Source organism: Monodon monoceros, unplaced genomic scaffold (genome assembly GCF_005190385.1).
Source record: "Monodon monoceros isolate NGI ecotype Baffin Bay Population unplaced genomic scaffold, NGI_Narwhal_1 Super_Scaffold_11, whole genome shotgun sequence".
NCBI classification, from domain to species: domain Eukaryota; kingdom Metazoa; phylum Chordata; class Mammalia; order Artiodactyla; family Monodontidae; genus Monodon; species Monodon monoceros.
This window is the reverse complement of record NW_021703767.1, coordinates 72,135,829-72,148,109: the sequence shown is the minus strand read 5'-3', so window position 1 is coordinate 72,148,109 and position 12,281 is coordinate 72,135,829. Positions and strand designations below refer to the sequence as shown.

General features: G+C 36.6%; 1 protein-coding gene across 7 annotated transcripts in view; it reads right to left on the bottom strand.

Annotated features, from left to right (window-relative positions):
- The window catches only part of PAK2 (p21 (RAC1) activated kinase 2), an 87,958-nt gene that overhangs the window by 22,696 nt on the left and 52,981 nt on the right, over positions 1-12,281 (bottom strand). For 6 of the 7 annotated variants that reach the window (XR_003792274.1, XM_029213778.1, XM_029213779.1 and 3 more), the window contains exons 3-5: positions 2,997-3,097; positions 2,507-2,654; positions 901-932 (exon numbers count right to left, since the gene is read on the bottom strand). Coding sequence is in view for 6 of the 7 variants with exons in the window: in XM_029213778.1 (XP_029069611.1) it covers positions 901-932; positions 2,507-2,654; positions 2,997-3,097 (281 nt within the window). In the remaining variant the exon portion in view is untranslated. Of the gene's footprint in view, positions 1-900; positions 933-2,506; positions 2,655-2,996; positions 3,098-11,059; positions 11,252-12,281 lie in introns of all 7 variants that reach the window. The other variant, XM_029213782.1, reaches the window with a different exon arrangement.

The window sequence follows — 12,281 nt, the reverse complement described above, 5'->3', positions numbered from 1 at the left end:
CCTGCACGTCTGGAGCCTGTGCTCCGCAATGGGAGAGGCCACAACAGTGAGAGGCCCGCGTACCACAAAAAAAAAAAAAAAAAAAAAGTAAAGGTAATTCTATACGTTACAGAAAAGTTTATGAAACAAATGTATACAGTAAATACCAAGTATTCTTAAGAGGGAATTCATACCTTTTATAGAGAATTTTATACTGTTTTAACAAGCGCAAAAAGTAAACAATCATTTCATCTGTTAAGACCAAAAACAAAAATCCTCTGGACTTTGTATAAGTCAGAGAGTTCTGGCTATTTAAAACAGCTAGAATCATCGGAAGTTGTGGCTAACAAAGCAAAAGAGGAAGGCATTATCCTTTATACAGAGCTTATTATATGCCAGGTGTATGCTAAGTAGGTACTTTACATGTTATTACATATAGTCTTCAAAAAACTCCAGGAGACTGTGTCCTCCTAATTGAGAAATTGAAAATAAAATAGCTGCTGTTGGCAAGAGGTATTTGTGCTTACATGATAACTTAGATAAAGTTTCAGACAACTCTGAAGATTCTGACAGGCTTCCATTGTTCAGTATATTTCCATAGTCTATATTCAGTAGGATGATGCCAGAGGAAAATGCTGGCAAGTTCTTTGTGTTCATGTTTATATATGGAAACGTTATCAAAAGTAGCTAAACTGCTCTAAAGATCATAAGCTTTAGTTACTTTAAGCATCACTTGAGGAAATTCTATTTGCTTAACATGGCTTCCTCCAATAATCAAGTGGCTAGCTAAAAACATACATCAATATTAAGTAGCTATTTCTGGAGGCTGTAATTTATTTCAGAAAGTAAAATAAAAACTGAGACTTGTTTGGGGTAACTTAAATTAGAACAAGAGCTATAAGAAATAACATATTAACTTACTGCTGGTGTTCCAGACGGGAAGCCATCTTTCTCTGAATACAAAACAGAAAATAATGCTAAGTTAACAATTCAAAAAACAAAACAATTTTATACAATAAAAGGAAAAAAAGATAAAGCAGAGCAAGTAAAAAGTTCTTAGACTGATTTCATTTTAAGTTGAATTAAGTCTTGAGAAAAACAATATCAGTATTCAAACAAGAATTTACACATTATAAACCTCAAATTTAATGGAACTCTGTAAATTTGCTAAAAATCATTGAATTGTATGCTTCGAGTGGGTGATTTTTGCAGCGTGAAATTATACCTTAATAAAAAAATTTTATTTGAAACTATACCTGTATTTCTTAAAATAAGACAGAAGTCTATTCATAATGATATTTTTCTCCAGCAAACTGCCTATCAAGGAACTTAAAGAAACCAACAGTAACTCTGCAAAGGAAAATTACTGACATAAATTTTGATCAGTATGAAAGCAAATCCCTGAAGACAAAACACAGTTCATGAAGACTAAATATCACAATATTCATTCTGGAGTTTAGAAGAGCAAGTTTTGTTTTACCTTTTAAAATGACCAGACACACACACACATGAATATACCATTCTCTGTTCAAACACTGATTAAAAAAAAGATTATTCATTTACACAGACTTGGAAGTTGACAAGGAAGTTGGGGACAAATCTGACCTTTTGCTAACGTTGTACTAGACTATGTAAAAAAGGTCAAGATTTACCAAGTGGGCTCTATTTCTTCCTTCAACACAGCCCTTATTTCTACGAGAATGCAATCAAATAAGTACAATTAATTAAAACTAAATGTATGATTTTTAGCTCAATCATATTGTTTTTTAAAACTACATGTATGACTTGAGAGGACAGAGAAACATATTAAATAATAACCTGTGATGTAATTAGCAAAATCTACACTGAGGTAAACAGGACAAATGATTCTGTTTCTTTAACAAATAAACTGCAAGAAAAGGAGAGCACGAGAGCAACCAACGTGAGGGAGGGGAAGCCTAAATAATAAGAGATGCAAGAGATACCACAATCAACTGTAATGTATGGGTTTTATTATAATCCTTATTTGAACAAATAAACTTAAGAAAACCCCACTATTCTCCAATTCTTACCTGATGATATTCCAATTCTGAGGAAAAAATACTTTTAGTTCTAACGCTCATTTTATGTTTATATATGTGACGAGTTTCAATTTTTGAGCAAACATTTTTTACTTCAAAGTCTGTGCGTTTATATATAGTAAAACAACCTGTCCCACTGACAATAAATATATTTCTAGTACAAACATGCCTATAAATCAGCCTCTTTCCCTTCTATTGCTGAACTCATTCAAAAACAGTAAAGAGAAAAAAACAAACAAAAGGCCCAAACACCCACTTTTGGCAAAACTAAGAGATTAATATAATCCCCAGACTCCAAATTATACATAAGAACTGCCACAATGAGTTTACAAAAGGCAGGATGTATGCAGGGAAAAAAAAGTAGCTTAGCTTTTTAATTTTTCCAGAAGCAATCTTTTTATCCAGAAGTGCTCCACAACTCTACAATCCCATTTAAGTCAGCCTTTTACCATGGTCTGATGTCTTACCAGGAGGAGTAAAGCTCAGATATTTCTGCTTCACTGTGTTGGAGTCATAGAACTTTAAGACATCCAGCACAGCCTGAGGATTCTTCTTTTGCTCTAGTTTGGTGATATTGGAGGTCTGTAATAATCGAGCCCACTGTTCTGGCATGCCCTAACAAAAAGATATTCAGAAGTTAGTTGTTTTGAATTGCTCTAATTAGATCAATTTCCAGAGGAAAGTTAGAAAATATATAAAACAAATCAATCTACATAATTGCAGGTATGACTAAATTCTAAAAAATGTCTGGTTTTCTAAATCTATTTTGCAAATTATAATCAATAGGCTCAGCTCCCTAGGAAAAGAACACATCTAAACACAAACACTTTGGTAAGAAGAGAAAAGCACTAAGAATTCACAGTTAACGTGTGGATGGAAAAGTTAACTTCAAATTTAATACTGAAAGGAAAGGTTTGAGTACTGCTTTATATATGAGTCTCAACTTGGTAAACTTACAGTGAATTCTCCAGTAACAGCATCAAAGCCAACATGGATGGTGTGCTCAAAATCAGATGGAGGAGAAATTTCTGGCCTTTCCTTCTCTTTCTTCTTACTTCCTAGAGGGCATTAAAAAAAGAGCCTCTTTAAACAAGATTAATAAAGGTACTTATAATCATGTTTATAGTTTTCCCAAAACAGACTAGGAACAAAATTATTCTAAAAAAGAAATTTTCCCTAAAAACACCGGCTGATAGGAAACTGATAAATCAAGTACAGAAACCTATTCTGTCATCAAGGGCCAGGGTTGGGGGAGGGGGGAGGAGGGGGAGGGTGTCAACCTGTGTTCTGATTAAAGAGGCACACAGATTGACCCAGCACCAGGCCTGAATAAAAGCCCTCAGGGCAGAAGAGAGAGCCCCTTAGATTATCGGTTCTCTCATAAATAAAGAACTACACCTCAGATGCTGAACAATCTGGAAAACAAAGTCTATCAAGTCCTATTTCCAGTGAGCTATACTCATCTAGAAAGAACAATTTACATTACTATGACTATGGATAATATACACCATATAAACAGGTAGTTTACAAGGACCACATCACCTTTCTTGTGCAGCAACTCTAACTCTTCTTTTTTATTGACATTAATAACTTACATTTTAAGATTTCCCAGTTCTTCTGTGGTTCTGCCAATTATTTTTACAACATTTCTGCCACACACCTATCAATAATATTCTCTGTAAATTCAAACACATCAGTTCCTTTTTTTTCCCCACCTAGACACCTTGCTCTCAGATCCTCTTGCTCTCATCTGCAGTAGTTTATCATGCGCAGGCTTCTGGCACAGCTATTGGTCCTAGGTCATTCCTTCACTTTTATGCTGTGCTAGAATCTATTTTCTGTATCCTGTGTGTTCTCCTCTTCTGGTATACACCTTTGTTTTAATTTATAGTTCTTGACTAACTATATATGATAGTTCTTGACTAACTATATATGTATTTAGGTTGAAAATACCATCCCCCTTTGAATTTCTTCTAATTTCCAGTGTTGCTATTTAGAAGGCCAAAGCCACTTTCTCATTCTGAACCACTGTTGAAAATCAGTTGACCATATATATATGCACAGGTCTATTTCTGGATGTTCAACTCTCTTGCAATAATCTCTTTATCTTATGCCAATAGTATAAGACTGCCTGGATTACTGTAGTTTTATAATAAGCATTGAAACTACACAGTATAAGCCTTGTGATCTTTTCTTTCTTTTTTTTTCTTTCTTTTTTAAAAAGAATTCACAAGTTTTTCTTGTTTTATACATATATTTTTATTTATTTTTTATAATTTATTTTATTTTTTTCAGCTGCATTGGGTCTTAGTTGCAGCATGCAGGATCTTTCGATGCGGTGTGCGGGCTTCTCCCCAGTTGTGGCACTCGGGCTTCTCTCTAGTTGTGGTGTGCGGGTTTTTTCTCTCTAGTTGTGGCGTGCAGGCTCCAGGGCATGCGGGCTCCAGAGTGCATGGGCTCTGTAGTTTGCAGCACGTGGGCTCTCTGGTTGAGGTGCACGAGCTCAGTAGTTGTGGTGCACAGGTTTAGTTGCCCTGCGGCATGTGGGATCTTAGTTCCCCAACCAGGCATCAAACCCACGTCCCTGCATTGGAAGGCAGATTCTTTACCACTGGACCACCAGGGAAGTCCCCAACCTTTTCTTTTTTAAAAAATTGTTTGGCTGTATTCTAGGTCTTTTGCATTTCCATGTGAATTTTAGAATAATCTTGATAATTTCCCAAAAAAAGCCTGCTGGGATTTTGATTTAGACTGCACTGAATCGATACATCATTTTAGGGAGAACCGATTTATTAACAATATTGTGTCTTCTAATCCATGAAAATAGTGACTCTCTCCACTTACTTAGGTCTTCTTTCATTTCTCTCAGCAATGTTTTATAGTTATCGTTGTACAGATCTGTTACTGCTTTTGTCTGATTTCTGCCACAGTATTTCAAAAGGTCTGATGCTACTGCAAATGGTACATACAGCTTTTTAAATTTCAATTGTTCATTGATGGCATAGAGAAACACAATTGATTCTTAAATACTGATCTTATATCCTGAAACCTTACTATTAATATTAAGCCTTACTTTCTCTTCCAGTAGCATTTTGTAGCTATCACAGAATTTCCTATAAAGTTTCGGGCTTCCCTGGTGGCGCAGTGGTTGAGAGTCCGCCTGCCGATGCAGGGGACACGGTTCGTGCCCTGGTCCAGGAAGATTCCACATGCCGTGGAGCGGCTGGGCCCGTGAGCCATGGCTGCTGAGCCTGCGCCTCCGGAGCCTGTGCTCCGCAATGGGAGAGGCCACAACAGTGAGATGCCCGCGTACCGCAAAAAAAAAAAAAAAAAAAAAAAAATTTCAATTATGTTGCTGGTGAATAAAGACAGCTTTACTTCTTCCTTCCCGCTCTGGATTCCTTTCATTTATTTTTCTTGCCTTGTTGCGCTGGCTAGAACCTCTAGCACACTGTTGAATAAAAGTGGTGAAAGGGAAATCTTTGTATTTTTCCTAATCTAAGTAGCAAAAGCCATTTTTTCTCCACCAAGTTTGATACCAGAGGTTAAGTTTTTCAAAGACGTTAAAGGTATTTACTTCTATTTCAAATTTGCTGAATGCTTTGATCAGAAATGAATATTGGATTTCGTCAAATGCTTTTTCTACATCTATTGAGATGAACGTGTGGTTCACCTTTTAAATTTTGTTAATATAGTAAATTACACTGATTGATTTCCAAATGTTACACCAACCCTGCATTACTGAAATGAAATCCACTTGGTCATGATGTATTACTCTTTATGTATACTGTTGGGTTGTAATTACTAAAATCTTGCTAAGATTTTGCATCTATGTTAATGAAGGATATTGGTGTGTAGCTTTCTTTTCTTGTAATGTCTTTGGTTGGGGTATGAGTAATGCTGGTCTCATAAAATGATTTGGGAAGTATTCCTTCCTATTCAATTTTCTAGAAGTTTGTGTAGAATTGGTCACGTTTCTACCTCACATGCTTGGTAAAATTCACCAATGGAGCCATCTGAGTCTTTGTGGGAAGGCTAGTAACTATAAACTAAATTTTCCTAAGAAATATAGGGTTTTCAGGTTACATATTTCTTTTTTTGAGTGAGCGTTGAAAACTTGTGTCTTTCAAGAAATCTTTTCACTTTAATGTGTTGAATTTATCTGTATATATTTGTTCATAATACTACCTTTTTAATATCTGTAAAATGTATAGAGATACCATCTCTGTCATTCTCAATATTGATAATTTGTGTCTTTTCTGCCTCCCGACTACCCTGTCAGTCTTGCTAAAGGTTCACCTATTTTATTGGTATTCTCAACGAATTAACTTATTTCATTGATTTTTCTGTATTTTTTTTTATTTCACTGATTTCTGCTTTGACTTTCATTATTTCTTTTCCTCTACTTACTCTGGATCTCACCTGTTCTGTCCTTCTAGTTTATTAAAATGGCTTAGCTGAAATCACTGATTTGAAATCTTTCTTTTCTTTTCTAATATGGATGTTTTAAATACTATAAATTTCCTCTAAGTACTGCTTTAGCAGCATCATGCAGATATAGATGTCTTGAATTTTCATTTTCATTCAGTTTTATGTATTTCCTAAATATTCTTTTAATTTCTTCATTTATTTGGAAGTGCTTTTATTTACTTTCCAAGTATTTCCAGGGATCTTTCTGCTACTGATTTCTAACTTAATTACACTGTGGTCACAGAATATACTTTGTGATTTGAATCTTCCTAAATTTATAGAGACTTTTAAAAATGGCCACAGAATACATCTTTGTAAATGTTCCACGTTCACTTAAAAAGAATGGAATATTCTATAAAGGTCAATTGGTCAAGTTGGCTGATAGTTTTAGCAATTTTCTGTCTACTTGTTCTACCAATTATTGTGAAAGTGTACTGGAATTTCCAACTATAACTGTGCTTGTCTATTTCTTCTTGAAATCTGTTTTTTGTTTCATGTATTTTGAAGCTCTGCTATTAAGTGCACAAATGTTTAGCTCTATTACACTATATTGATGAATAGACCCTATTATCATTATAAAATGAATTATTCCTTATCCCTTAACTAGAGGACTATTTCTTGCTCTAAAATCTACTTTGTCTGATATTAACAAAGCCCATCCAGCTCTTTTTCATTGTTAGCATACTTTATTTTTTTTTTAAAGCACCAGTGCTCTCTTTTTTTTTTTTGAAGCTGTTCACAGTCTTTAAAAAAATTATTTATTTATTTGGTTGCACCGGGTCTTGCGGCTTGCCGGCTCCTTAGATGCGGCATGTGGCCTCCTTAGTTGTGACATGTGAACTCTTAGTTGCGGCATGCATGTGGGATCTAGTTCCCTGACCAGGGATCAAACCCTGGCCCCCTGCATTGGGAGTGTGGAGTCTTATCCACTGCGCCACCAGGGAAGTCCCATTGTTAGCATACTTTAAAATTTTTTTTTTTTTTTTTTTTTTTTTTTTTGCGGTACACGGGCCCCTCACTGCTGTGGCCTCTTCTGTTGTGGGGCACAGGCTCCGGACGTGCAGGCCCAGCGGCCATGGCTCACGGGCCCAGCCGCTCCGTGGCATGTGGGATCCTCCCAGATGGGGCCACGAACCCACATCCCCTGCATCGGCAGGCGGACTCTCAACCACTGTGCCACCAGGGAAGCCCTAAAAAAATTATTTTATTTTAACCTATTTTGTGGTTTTATATTTTTAAAGTGGGTTTCTTATAGGTTGCATATAAATTTAGGTCTGCTTTAGCAATCTGTTAATCTCTGTCTTTTAAACAGGGTGTCTAGATCAGTAACATTTAATGTGATTGCTATAGTTAGGTTTAAACCCACCATTCTTTCATTTGTTTTATAATCATCTCTATCTATTCTTTGTTCCCACTTCCTTTTTTTCTTCTTTTGGATTAACTACATATTTTTTTTATAATTACCTTTTTTCCCCCTTCTATATGTGTCTTTTCTTTCTGACAGCGTTTTTTTTTTAAACAGACTTTTTTAGAGCAGTTTTAGGTTCACAGAAAATTGAGCCTATGGACTTCCCTGATGGTGCAGTGGTTAAGAATCCACCTGCCAATGCAGGGAACATGGGTTCGATCCCTGGTATGGGAAGATCCCACATGCTGCAGAGCAACTAAGCCTGTGCGCCACAACTACTGACCCTGGGCTCTAGAGCCCACAAGCCACAACTACTGAGCCTGTATGCTGCAACTACTGAATACTGAAGCTCGTGGGCCTAGAGCCCATGCTCCACAAGAGAAGCCACCGCAATGAGAAGCCCGCACACCACAACAAGTAGCCCTTGCTCATCACAACTAGAGAAAGCCCGTGCACAGCAGCAAAGACCCAACATAGACAAAAATAAATAAATCAAATAAAATAAAAATAAAATTATTTTAAAAAAAAGAAAATTGAGCCTAAGGTCTGGATGTTTTTAAGATTTTTCTATCACTGGTTTTAAACAATGATTATGTGCTTTTGTGCAGTTTTCATCATGTTTCCTGTGCTCAGAATCTACTGAACTTCTTGAATCTATGGGTTTATAGTGTCCATTAAATTCTGGGGGAAGAAATCAGCCACTGTTTAAAGTTTTCTTTTTAAGTTTTTTTTTTTTTAATAATTTTTATTGGAGTATAGCTGATTTACAATGTTATGTTAGTTTCAGGTGTACAGCAAAGTGAATCAGTTATACATATACCTGTATCCACTCTTTTTTAGATTCTTTTCCCATATAGGTCATTACAGAGTACTGAGTATAGAGTTCCCTGTGCTATACAGTGGCCCTTATTGTAAGTATTGTTTTCTAAATGTCTCTCCTTCCCCTCCTTTAGAGACTTCAGTTATACTTACATTAGTCTGCGTGAAGTTGTCCCATGGTTGTTCACTTTTTCAGTCTTTTTTCTCCAAGTTTTATTTTGATGCTTTCTATTGCCATGGTCTTCAAATTCACTAATCTTTTACTCTGCAATGTCTAGTCTACTGTTAGTTTTGTCCAGTGTATTTTCCAACTCTAGAATTTTGATTTGCTCTTTTTTCTCTCTTCCTTTGCTTTTCCTTAATATGCTGAATCCTTCCTTTGGGTTCTCCAACATATAGGATACAGTTATTTAAATATTTTAATGTACATGCCTACTAATTCTATCACCTGTGTTATTCTGGTATTGATTCCAATTGATGGATTTTACTCATTTGCTCATATTTATTTACAAATATTGACTGGATACCAGGCTGACATTTTTTCCTTGTTAGGTGCAGATATTTTTGCATTCCTATAAACATTTGTGAACTTTGTTCTGGGACACAGATAGGTGATTCTTAGCTGTCTACTCATATAGGAGAGAAATAAATTTAGAAACAGTTGATCCTTTTAGGTATTATTTTTAAAGTTTTGTTAGGCAGGGCTAGAGCAGCATTTCATCTAGGGCTAATTCTGTCCTGCTACTGAGGCAAGACCTCTATCCAATATTTTGTACTCTGAATAGTGGGAACAGGAAATATTCTGGGCCCTGTGTGAGCTTTAAAGGCTGTTCCCTTTTATAATTTCCAGTGGTTTTTTCCCTCCAGTTCTGGGTAGTTTCCTCACACGCATGTGCTACTGAAGACTCAAAGGGAACCCTCTGCAGATCTCTTTTTCTCTCTCTCTGTTCAGCTGTTTACTCTCTGATACTCTGACTACAAACTAGGAGCCTTGGCACCCCCAAATTCCCAGTTCTGTTTTTCAACTTTATGAGACCACTTAATTGTCCCTCCCTATTGCTGTAAACTCTTCAGGCAATAAGCTGCATCAATTATAGGACTCAACTCATTTGTTTCCCATCTCTTTGGGATCACTTTCCTTTACTATTTGATGTCCAATGTCTTGAAAACTGTTGTTTCATACATTTTTTCCCAGTGTTTTAGTTTTTTTAGATGGGGAGATAAATCTGGTCCTTGTTACTCCATCTTGAGTGGAAGTATAACAGGTTTTGCCGTCTTATCTGTGGTATAATGAAACTTCAGGATGATGTGATTTGATATGGTCTTCATTCTTTCACTGTGTTGAGCACTCAGTGAGCTGCCTCCACCTAGAAATCATATTCTTCAGATCTGGAAATTTTTTCCTATTATTTAATTATTTTCTTCTATTTTCTTTGTCATTATTAGTTAGATAAGTCCATCCTGGTCTGATCTTATAACTGTTACCTTTTCTCTCATATTTTCCATCTTTGTACTTTCAACAACCTGGGAAAATTTTCTTGACTATCTTCCAATGCTTTGCCTATTGATATCTTTTGTTTGTGTTGATAATCTTAACTGTTGATATTCCAATAATTATTTCTCATTGTTCTCTGATCATTTTTTCTCTGAGAATACTTTTCCTGTTTCATGGATGCACTTTATCTTCTCTCTTTGAAGATTATATAGTTTATGTGTGTGTATATGCTGGGTTTTTTTCCCTCCCTGTTTCTTCTACATTCACATTTTGCCCCATGTTGTTTTGGACTCTCTTATGTTAAGGGTTTTTCTCAAATGTCTGGTGATGCTTTGCTGTCTACTCGTACAGAAAAGTATTAAAAAGTTAACTGGGAGATAAGTCAGGCTTTTCATTAAAGGTAAGGATGGGTATGGAGTATCTGAAATATTTCTCCCCAGGACATTCTGTTTATCCAGAAAAAAATCGTTCATTCTCTTGTCTGAGGGCTTTGACTCAAGGCACAAGTGCTCTAAAAGCAGGACAGAAGAAAGAAGTTCAGTATGTTAACTTTACTGAATCTGCCTTTTTCATTTTGGTTCTATACCTTTTTCTGACTCCTCTACAAGAATAAGGAGACTCTCAGACTTAATTCTCCTCAAATAAATATAAATATCTTTTTGTTCTTTTATTCTCCCAGAGGATGGAGTTATATTTGCATGCCTATGGGATAAAGGAGGCGCCCTGAGGGCCTTCAACACATCCTATATAGATATTCAACTAATTCCCCCTTTTCAGCCTATGTATTACACACAACCACACACACATACACACACACAAATTGTGTACCTCTAAATCCTGAGCCTCTGAGGTTTTTACAAGGGAAATTGGTCACTTCTCATTAACATTCCCCTCTGCAAACACTTAGGGTATGTCTTCCTCTGTTCTGCTTAGTCAGTTACCATTCTCCACCACTTCACTCTTCCAAATATGTATTGAAATCTCTTGTATACTACTGTCTCCTCTCCCGTTCTCTTTGTCCTTGTGATAGAAAAAAATAATTCTTTTTTTACTGTTATTTTAGTTGTGTCTGGGGAGGGAGAGTAAATAGAGGCATGTTTAACCATTAGATTCTCCTAATAGGCTATGGTAGAAGGGCAGCACGCATTGGTCATGGAAAGGAGCAGAGGGAAATGCAACTGTTAAGCCTAATATAAACTTTGCTACCTTTACTGAAATGCACATTTACATCTCTCATAAACAATCTTTCATATTCCATTAGACTGTGAATAAACTGAAGTCATGCCCTCTACTTTCTCTATTATGTCCCTTGACTTCTAACTTGGTATCCTGCATATAGGAGGAAATATTTATTAACCAACTATAAACTAATAGTTGATGACTCTTTATATGGCTCTGAACTGCTGACAGAAAAATATACAATTTCATGCACTATATAAAAGTATTTGTTTCTTCTTTTTATAAAATCTGCTCAGTATCCACTTCTGATATGTACATAGTTGGGAAAGATGCCATTTTCTTTCTTTCTTTTTTTTTTTTTGCGGTACGCAGGCCTCTCACTGTTGTGGCCTCTCCCATTGCGGAGCACAGGCTCCGGACGCACAGGCTCACCGGCCATGGCTCACGGGCCCAGCCGCTCCGCGGCATGTGGGATCTTCCCGGACCGGGGCACGAACCCGTGTCCCCTGCATCGGCAGGCGGACTCTCAACCACTGCGCCACCAGGGAAGCCCACCATTTTCTTATATGACCCTGATTACAGATTACTGGTCCAAGGTAGGCATCTAATTTAAGCCATGTCAGGCACAGTTGCCCACACACTCCCAGACAGTTTGATTGGTTCAGGGGTGAATACATAAACTAAGCCAGACTTAGGACCCTTAGAATCAGTCTCTCACCAGTGAATGTAAGAAATAAAGCCCAGGAACTGTTGAGGGCTGTATTTCCCAACACACAGAGAAAAAAAATCAGTCTGATATAGGAAAGAAATATGACCAGATACACAGAAAGCAGAAAAACTAGACATATAGCAGGAGAATTCCCGGTTCCTG